The sequence below is a fragment of the Seriola aureovittata genome, chromosome 12 (genome assembly GCF_021018895.1).
Source record: "Seriola aureovittata isolate HTS-2021-v1 ecotype China chromosome 12, ASM2101889v1, whole genome shotgun sequence".
In the NCBI taxonomy this organism is placed as follows: Eukaryota; Metazoa; Chordata; class Actinopteri; order Carangiformes; family Carangidae; genus Seriola; species Seriola aureovittata.
Genome location: NC_079375.1, coordinates 25,902,491 through 25,912,943, shown reverse-complemented (window position 1 = coordinate 25,912,943; position 10,453 = coordinate 25,902,491). Strand labels below are relative to the sequence as shown.

Here is a 10,453-nt window from a genome sequence, read left to right as displayed (position 1 = left end):
AGAAAAGTAGAGAGAATTGATTTTAAATTGTTGAACTGCAATAAAAAAAAAAAGGAAAATTCTTAAAAACTTTAGTCCGGTCCTGACGACTAAAGCCTGTGAGCCGGTCCGGACGGGAACGTTCATGTGGCAGAGGTCAGTGTTTGAGGAAGGACCTACAAGCTTCATGTTTGTGAGCTGATCGTCTTCCCTTCCGTTCTAGAGGAGGACTCTGTACCACTCCCTGACGCTCCTCACAGGAGTCATATGAAAGTCATCACTGAGGTGCAGGTAGGAGGAGGAGCCTGGCTTGATCACAGGTTATATACAGAGTTGAGTTCAGGTGCGAGCACTTTCACCTGCAGCACAACCCTCCTGGTAACAACTGTTTGTTGGTGTGAGTGTAAAGGTGAGTTTCCTTTCTTCTTGATACCTTGCAGTATTTCCTTGAAGTGCTGTGAAGTCAGAACAGTGGTAGTTGTTCTACATGTGTTACTCCTGATAACCTCAGATGTTCTTCTCAGTGTGTTGAGTTTAATGTACAGTAGTTAGTTAACACATTGTCGAGCTATCCCTGGAGAATGTGCAGCTTCCCCACTTGAAAGGGATTGGTCCGTCCACACGGCTTTTAACTGGATTTCACTTAGTGATGACATAGTTTTCCCTTTTTCTTCCTTTTATTTTGGAAGGTTCAGCAGTCTCAGTTACATGGTTCCACTCTCTGGTCATTAAATGTCGCTAGGTGAAAAACCTTCACATGAAAAAAGCTGAAAAAGAGAAAACATATTCGTTAATACTAAATAAATAAGCAAGAAACACCATCAGTGCCTTATTTCAAATCATTACATGATTCGTTTCCTCAAATTATTTTTAAATAATTCAGCACAATGTCAGTATTTTAAGATTTTAACATGAAGCATTTTAACAAAGCTTCTATAATCAGGTTGATTTATTAATAAATCTGTAGGTTAAACAACCCTTTTATATTGTGAACATTCAATGTTTTGTTATTAATTATTTCACCATCTTTTAATACTAAAAACAAATGAACCAAAGTGACTTTTAAGGAACTAAAGTTTTAATTTACCTACCGCTCCTCATCCAGGAATGTGGCAAAGCCTGATGCCCCTCCCTCTTCTTCCTGCTCTCAAACACAGTCAGCTCCACTCTGTTCATGTGTTTCCTTGTTCCCTCCCCTTCAGATCTACAGTTTGAAGATGGGTGGAACCAACATGTGGTGAAGTGCGACAGGCCCCGTTCACTGCAGAGACACATGTTGTTTAGAACAGAGCTCAAACTAGTTTCAGTTCTGAGGAAGTGAAACTCAGACAGTCGTTGTCACTGAGAGCTGAAATGGCGCAGAAAGGAGATCAGCTGGACCGGGAGACCTTCTCTTGTTCCATCTGTCTGGATCTACTGAAGGATCCAGTGGCTATTCCCTGTGGACACAGCTACTGCATGAACTGTATTAAAAGCTTCTGGGATGAAGAGGATGAGAAGAAAATCCACAGCTGCCCTCAGTGTAGGCAGACCTTCACACCGAGGCCTGTCCTGGTGAAAAACACCATGTTAGCAGCTTTAGTGGAGAAGCTGAAGAAGACTGGACTCCAAGCTGCTGCTGCTGATCACTGCTATGCTGGACCTGAAGATGTGGCCTGTGATGTCTGCACTGGGAGGAAACTGAAAGCTGTTAAATCCTGTCTGGTTTGTCTGGCCTCTTACTGTGAGAATCACCTGCAGCCTCATTATGAAGCAGCTCCATTAAAGAAACACAAGCTGGTGGAGCCCTCCGAGAAGCTCCAGGGGAACATCTGCTCTCGTCACGATGAGGTGATGAAGATGTTCTGCCGCACTGATCAGCAGTGTATCTGTTATCTCTGCTCTGTGGATGAACATAAAGGCCACGACACAGTCTCAGCTGCAGCAGAAAGGACTGAGAGGCAGAGAGAGCTCCAGCTGAGTCGACAACAAATCCAGCAGAGAATCCAGGACAGAGAGAAAGATGTGAAGCTGCTTCGACAGGAGGTGGAGGCTATCAACGGCTCTGCTGATGAAGCAGTGGGGGACAGTGAGAAGATCTTCACTGAGCTGATCCGTCTCATGGAGAAAAGACGCTCTGATGTGAAGCAGCAGATCAGATCCCAGCAGGAAACTGAAGCCGGTCGAGTCAAAGAGCTTCAGGAGAAGCTGGAGCAGGAGATCGCTGAGCTGAAGAGGAAAGACGCTGAGCTGAAGCAGCTCTCACACACAGAGGATCACAGCCACTTTCTACACAACTACCCCTCACTGTCACGACTCAGTGACTCTACAGACTCATCCAGTATCAATATCTTTCCTCTGAGATACTTTGAGGACGTGACAGCAGCTGTGTCACAGCTCAGAGAGAAACTACAGGACGTTCTGACAGAGACATGGACAAACATCTCACTGACAGTGTCTGAAGTGGATGTTTTACTGTCACAACCAGAGCCCAAAACCAGAGCTGACTTCTTAAAATATTCACAGGAAATCACACTGGATCCAAACACAGCTTTCACACGTCTGTTATTATCTGAGGGAAACCGAAAAGTTAAATTTACATTCAAACAACAGTCTTATCCTCGTCATCCAGACAGATTCACAACATATTGTCAGGTCCTGAGTAGAGAGAGTCTGACTGGACGTTGTTACTGGGAGGTGGAGTGGAGAGAAGGAGTTCGTGTAGCAGTCTCATACAAGAATATCAGCAGAGCAGGGGAGGAAAGTTTATTTGGAAACAATTACAAATCGTGGGCATTATATTGTGATCAAAACACTTTTTCATTTAGGTTCAACAACATCAAAACTCCAGTCTCAGGTCTTCAGTCCTCCAGAGTAGGAGTGTACCTGGATCACACAGCAGGTGTTCTGTCCTTCTACAGCGTCTCTGAAACCATGACTCTCCTCCACAGAGTCCAGACCACATTCACTCAGCCTCTCTATGCTGGACTCATGCTTTACTGGGTTGATGGAACCACAGCAGAGTTGTGTAAAGTGAAATAGACAGGAGTGAGTTAAAATGTGTATTTTAGCTCCTCAATGTATTTAGTGTCTTTGTGTTTGTTGCTGAGAGTCATTGTCAGCACTTTGACCTCTTCTCATTTCTTGTGGTGTTGATGTAGGAGTGACTTTAGGCCGAGCTGGAGCCATGGAGGATATCACTGCTCATGATGATGTTAGTTTCACCTGAACTCACATTTCTCCACATGAGAACACAAACTTCTCTGAGCTCTGAGTGTTTGTTGGATGTTTGTGTTGATGTGTTTGTCTGTTGTTGTTTGGTCCTGAACAGAGAAATCACCAGACCTTCCTTTATCACAGATGTTTTGTTCTCACTGTGTAAAGACAGAAAATCTATAATTACATTTACATTCATGTGTTGGCAGATCAGATGTTGTCGTTGTTCAAATCCACTCACAAATAAGGTCTATGAGGTTTTATCAAACTGTCATTATCATGATAATAATCAACGAGGAGATGATTCATTATTTTCTTTTTCCTCTCTGAGATTCATGTGAAACAAACTGATTGTGTGGATGAAGTGAATCTGTTCATGAAATCACTGAACAAGAGTCATTGAAAAGACTTTACTGATTCAGTGTGTGAACAAACTGAAGCTTCACGTCATTAATAAAGTTGATTTTTCTCAACAATCAATCAAATGTTTCTTTCTGTCTTCACTCCAGGATCTGACTCAAAGCTGACGGAGAACATGTCAAACTGATATGAGAGTATAACTGAGGCCGTTTTCCTCCTGAAACACCAGAAAGTCCAGAGTTGATGTTCAGAGCAGGAGAACATTAGTCAGTCAGTCTCTGTCCTTTCAGCTTCCTTCACTAAAACAGCTTTGTCCCAGAGAAACGAGCAGAGTTTCTTTCTCTTGTTGCTTTTTAAAACTAACATTTTCTTTGTGCTAAGTCAATAAAGAGAACTGGAGAATTAGTCAGGGCTGCCACTAACAACGAGTTTTTCTAACGATGAATCCATCGACTAACGATTAATTTTCCTCCAGAAAATCTAAATGACACTGTGACATAATCAATCAGTCCAGATTCTGAGCTAAACATTTTCTCCAACACTTATTCAATGTTAATTCTCAGGCAGCAGCAACGACTTTATGACTTTATGAGAGTTTTTATCAGCTACAAGGAGCAAAGATATTAAAAAGCTCCGTCTTCTAATGAACAGACACTTACACATGAAGTAATCCTTCACATGTTTGTGGCTGATCTCACCGTGCAACATAAAACATCATCATCACAAAATAACACTGGTTAAACTAGACTCATAGTGAAGGGGTTTGAGCTGTGATGTGCTGAGTCAGACATTAACCAGCTGCAGGGATGGGTATCCATAGGATTTTATCTTTACCTTGTCCATATAATTATTTATCCGGCTCAGACTATTACACCTGTAGATATATTCAATCAGACAAGATTTAGACCACACGTCGTAGCAATACTGTCCTCAGTCAGCAGCAACAATATCAACACATTAGCCTACAGTGTGTAGCTCAATGACATACTGCCCCCCACTCCACCCCCCACCAGTACAGCTCTATGGTTCAGGGTGTAGGTGGACCTGTACCAAATAATATTATAATAATATATGTAACTTCTAAAATACAGGATTTCCACCATATCAACCATCCTGGTACAGAGACACAATGATACAAGAGTCAATAATACAATAATAATGAAAGAGGACAGTCCATAATGTGTGAATAATAACATGAGAGAGAGCCTACCTCATGTGACTGTCTTCTCTCTGCTCTCTCTCCCTGAAAACTCCTCCACTCCATCATTAAAGTCCAGGTCCGCGTGAAAACAGGTCGAGAGTTAGCAAGTTGCGCGGCTGCTAAACTGCTAACCGTACTCAGGTGTAGATGAGGGTGGTGCAGGTGAAAATATGAAGGAAATAAATAAAAGAAGCACCAGGGGTAAATTAACATACATTACATGTAGATATTAAAAGACATAAATAAATTATGTTTCAATAGCCCTTCTGTTCAAAGAAAAAGAAATGAGTTCTATATATCTTTCAGTTTCCTTCAAGAAAGCAATGACAGATGGTTTTTGGTTCGTGAATTTACTTTTGTGGATGACAAATATTAGATTAGATTAGATTAACTTTATTTATCCCACAACTGGGAAATTCATTTACCACAGCAGAAAAATAAACATCTATAGAATAAAACATCTATGGAAATATACAACAAAAATATACCAAATATACACTAATAAACTAATAAAACATGGTCAATGATAAATCTGCAAAGGTCTTGCCATAGTTTTCTGGTGTGAGAACAATGCCAAAATAAATGTAATGCTGTTTCAGCATATTCATCACAGAAAGAACAGTTTGTGTTTACATCTCTCTTAGATTTTTGCATATAGTGATTAGCGGGATAACATTTATGAATAATTTTATAGTATACCTCCCTAATCTTATTTGTGATAAGGTATTTGTGAGGAATCGTCCAGACCTTTTTCCAATAAGTGTCATTCACAAATCGATCCCAGTAAGCTGCAACATGGGGGATAGAGACAACATCTTTTTGAAAGAGGGCACGTATATCCATATTATTGTTACGGGGATGCAGTGAGAGACGAGTCTTACCCACTGGAGAGTCAGCTGGGTCAGCTCTCTGCCTCTGTTTCATGCTGATGCTCAGCCTCTGTGACGTCACTGTCCCCCTCCTCCCCCTCCTCCTCCTCGACGTTAGCATTGTCCTCCGCAGCCTCTTTGCTAACGCTAGCAAGACAAGTGCCGAGTTTAGAACAAAGTCCAGAGAGACGATTTGTTTTCCCGAATTTCACTTTCTCTGAATCCTTTTGTTTCTTCGTCTTTCTCTTTGCTGCTCCAACGTTCGTGTCGCATCGTGTTTTCAGAAGCGTCTTTAGCAACCAGCCGCCTTTACCGCTAACTTCCCTCAGTCACCACCCTGACCTCTGACCTCTGACCTGCCGTGTCATCATCACGATACAGACTTTTTTTTTTTTTTTTTGCAAAGCTGCATTCTTTTTTTTAATAATAAAATAATTAAAAGTAAGATCATATGTAGCCCTTGCTGAAACGACTGATTTATTTTGATGATAAATATACATAATTCATAAAAGTTCATTATGTATTGAAGTGGTAAAAATTCATAAATATGGTTAAGATGCAGAACAAGTTAAAAATGTAAAATAAGTGATCTGTTCAGTACCATTCAGTGCCATTTTATAGTGTTTGTGAGATATGTATTATTACTTGTTTTGGGAGTTGTCAATCATTCATTTCTTTGACAGTATTGGCAGGTGTATAACGCAAGTAACTCTGGCCAATCGTAAATCAGTGTGTAGGTGAGGGGGCGGGACTTAGCGGGAGTTTGATTGAGGTGAGCAGAGCGAGTTACCTTGACCGAGTCCGTGCTGGAGTGATGTGGTGGACCAGAGTTTTTTATTTTTGTGGGGAAACGACCAGTTTACCTGACGTGAAGAACTTTGTGACCATCTGCGAGGTAATTATGAGCATAAGAGTGTTTTTGAAAACTGTGATCAGGTTCTACAGTTTAAAACGGACCGTTAACGCTAACCGCGATTAGCCGTTAGCTTTAGCCTGTGCGGTTAGCTAGCTCTCTGCTCTGTATAAACATGCTCCGTTAACTTGAGCTAAGGCTAAATCGGCATGAAGCAGCCTGTGGACTTGGAACTTACCTTGTGTGTTTAATTTAGGAGGAGAAGACGGACATTTAAACATTAAAGAGGGAAGCAAAGTGAACTACGTAGGATCTGCATCCTTCTTGCTGTGTGTGTGAGCTGCTGCTGCTGCCGCCGCTGATGCTGATGCCGCTGCTGCCGCCGCTGCCGCTGATGCTGATGCTGATGCCGCTGCTGCCGCCGCTGCCGCTGATGCTGATGCCGCTGATGCTGATGCCGCTGATGCTGCTGCGCCCTGGCGGTGATCTGTTCATCTCCTTTTCCCCACTAACTGTCGGCAGCTGTGAGTATTGGATTTGCACGTGCCTTTTATTTTCTTCTGCTTGATAAAAGTGAAGCGGCCAGTTTGTTTTAGGCCGCTACGACACAGGCCTGCAACAGGGGGTTTCAATAACTGGTAGAGACCGTTGTGGATCAAGTGTGCGTGTGTGAGTGCGTATGGGTCCATCATATTCCTGAATTTAATGTTTTGTTTCATTTTATGTGATGTTTTGGACATAAGAGACTGAATAAGAGCTAAACGGGTACTATTTCTGTTGAATATTAACACTCTCAATAAACCCAAGGGATTTATGTAATTTTCTGTTATTTGTTTTGCGCGTAAACATTTATGACTAAAGAGTCTTTACATTTCAAGTTTGGGATTGTGTGGTGTTTTATTTGGTTTAAAGCATAAAACAAAGGGAATATCATAAGAATATCCCAGGCCCCCCCTATATGTACATAGGCGGGTGTTACATATAAACAAGTAAATCCATACTAATTAAATACAAGGGCTTTGGGATAGGGGCTGCACGGTGGTGCAGCGGTTAGCGCTGTCGCCTCACAGAGTCCTGGCTCAGATGTGGGATCTTTCTGTGTGGAGTTTGCATGTTCTCCCCGTGCCTGTGTGGGTTCTCTCCTGGGGAAGACAAGGCTAATTGGATACTCTAAATTGACCATAGGTGTGGCTGTGAGTGTGAATGGTTGTCTGTCTCTATGTGTTTGCCCTGTGATGGACTGGTGACCTGTCCAGGGTGTACCCCGCCTCTCGCCCGAAAAGATAGGATCCAGGATAGGCTCCAGCCCCCCCCGGCGACCCTACTAGAGGATAAGCGGAAGAAAATGGATGGATGGATGGGATTAGGATAGGTTAAATTTTGCTATAAATGTGTACAGTTTATTTGCATGGGGATTATTTATTTGTTTCAGAGATTTTTGTAACAAGGAAAGTTCATTCTTTAGAGCAAGCCATGAGGGTTGGGGGTGTGTGGATATTCTGTGTGACTTTCCTATAGATCTCATTGGAGCAACTTGTTCTATATTTAGCATTAAAATCATTCAGTTCAAGTATGTTTCCATTTCCATCCATTATATGTATAACAGACCAAATTTGTTTTGTCATCCAGTCTTCCATAAACATAGACCTCCTCTGACTCAATATCACCCTATTGTTCCACAATGGGGCATTATGGGGGTTGAAATTATGCTTGAACATCATTTTCCAATTTTACAGAACCTGTTGGCGAAATCTGGAAAGTTTTATGGGCAGTTTGGATATTTCAAAATCACATACTAATAGAAACTCAATACCTCCAACTTTGTTGAAAATAAGAGAAGGTAGCGAGAACCATATCTCATCATCATTCCTTAAGAAGGATCGGAGCCATTTGATCTTTAATATTCCATTCATAATTTCAAAGTCAATTGCTTTTACACCACCATCCTCATAGTCCTTTATCAATCTCCATTTCTAATGTAGTGATGTTTATTTTCCATATGAAATTAAAATTTGTTCTTTTAATTTCTTTTATAATTATTGGTGGGATGGCTAAGGAGTGTGCTGGACAGATTAATCTGAATAATGATTCAACCTTGGTTAACATTGTTCTACTGAACAGCGTTAAATCCCTTTGCAGCCAATTATTTAAAGTTTTTTTGCATTTGTCAATAGTATTTTGAATATTCTTTTTTTCACTAACGTCTGCACATTTAGTTATCCAAATTCCTAGATATTTGAACTCTGGACCTCCATTATCTTTTGGGAGTGATTCAATCTGTTTTTCCAGGTGTTTTATTTTCGTTTTACAGTCTTTCAGCTCCTCTGAGTTAAATTGCACTGATTTAGCAGCATGGTGCTGTGTTGTTGCATCTGTTTGCTAACTTTTTGTGCAGTTGAATTTATTGATGGAGAAATTCCACATTCACAAGAAGAAATGACTCCAAACCAAACGTTGGTCTTTTTCAGCAAGAAAACTTTAAAGTCCTTTAAAAGCACTGAAGAATAAGAAGACACTTACAACAAACTGTGTCTTTGATACATTTGTTTAAAATGATTTTACCTTTTTTTTCTCTTTTATTGTCAATTTTATTTATTTTCCTTCTTGCTCCACTCAGATTTGTTTGTGAATATTAATTAATATTTCAATAAAGAAAAAAACCCAATATTTTTCTTTTTTGCAAATAAAATAACTGCATTCATTGGTTCCTATTTCTATATCAGATACTTGTACTTGACTTATTTAGTAATTTACTTATTTTACTTATTTCCATTTTATGCTACTCTATATTTCCAATCAACTAATTTCAGAAGGAAATATTGTACTTTCTACTCCATTGCATTAGCTTGAAAGCTTTAGTGAAACAAGCCAGACACAATTTCAACTTTCAATAAACTTTATTTGTCCCCAGTGGGCAATTTATAAGGCATATAGAGTAATATAAGTAAATCTTAGCTAGCTGTTTCAACCATAAATAACTTTTAGGTAACATTTTAACTGTTTCAACCAGTCAGACCGGTTAGTCTGACTGGTTAGTTCACAGCTCACTCTATAGCTTATACATGTTTGCTTTATTGATAAATTGATCATTAAACTTAATTCAATTCGATTTAAAACCAATTCTCCATGACTGCGCTTTCCTTTGCTTCCAGAGTCTAGAAGTGTAAGAGGTTAAGTGCAGTTACTGATGTGTACTTGAGCTTAGGATTTTACATAAGAGCTGATGTGATAATGTGTGAAGCTAGAGGTCAGGATGTGACTTTAAAGGTAGCACTAATAATAAACTAATTAACTTGCATTTTACCAAAGTTGAGACTTTCATTTCTCAGTTCACATTGTATTTTGGCTCAACAATAGATCATAGCCAATGCTGTGATGCCATCCTGTGGACAAAGTTTGAACTGTGAAGAGTCTTCACAGTGATTACAACCTCCACAACCAGTGATATTCATTAAGAGAGCCCCTCAATATGATGGATATGAATTTGACATTTTTGTCAAGTTATTTGGTACACGTAAGTGTATATTGAAAATGTAGGACAATAACAATAATAACAAATAATAATAATAATGCTGTGACGGCTGTCTGAATATTGATTTCCAGGCCTGGCAGCCTGTCACTTTAATAAGAATGGTGGACACTTCCCTGGGTGACACAGGCACAAGGGCTCCTCAAGACCAAGAATAGGGCATGTACAAAGTTCAGATTTATTAAAATGCTCTATGTGAGCACAGAGAGGAGTAGACAATCAGAAACCAGCTTACACAAGGCAGAATGCAAATATAATGAGACGATGTCAGTCTTTTACAGCGGCTCCACAACAGTTTTTAACTACATATTCAACTTTGCTCCTCAGCCATAGAGAGTCCAGCCTTACAGGTTTTGACCTAGTGTCATTCGCTGTTTTTGGTATAAGCACTGCATAATTATGCCTCCCTCCCTTCATTTATAGTCAAGCCAAGTGAAGTCAATTTTTATTTGTATAGCGCTAATTCA

At 40.2% G+C, this 10,453-nt stretch overlaps 1 protein-coding gene across 2 annotated transcripts; it reads left to right on the top strand.

Annotated features, from left to right (window-relative positions):
* The first annotated feature begins 343 nt into the window (after positions 1–343).
* On the top strand, positions 344–3,757 carry LOC130179487 (tripartite motif-containing protein 16-like). 2 transcript variants are annotated; one of them, XM_056392497.1, is made up of 2 exons: positions 344–388; positions 1,182–3,757. In XM_056392497.1, the coding sequence occupies exon 2, from the start codon at positions 1,333–1,335 to the stop codon at positions 2,998–3,000; it is 1,668 nt and encodes a 555-aa protein (XP_056248472.1). In that variant the 5' UTR covers positions 344–388; positions 1,182–1,332; the 3' UTR covers positions 3,001–3,757. The 2 variants fall into 2 exon arrangements, with proteins under 2 accessions (XP_056248472.1, XP_056248471.1); XM_056392496.1 differs by having other exon boundaries at positions 1,085–3,757.
* The last annotated feature ends 6,696 nt before the right edge of the window (positions 3,758–10,453 follow it).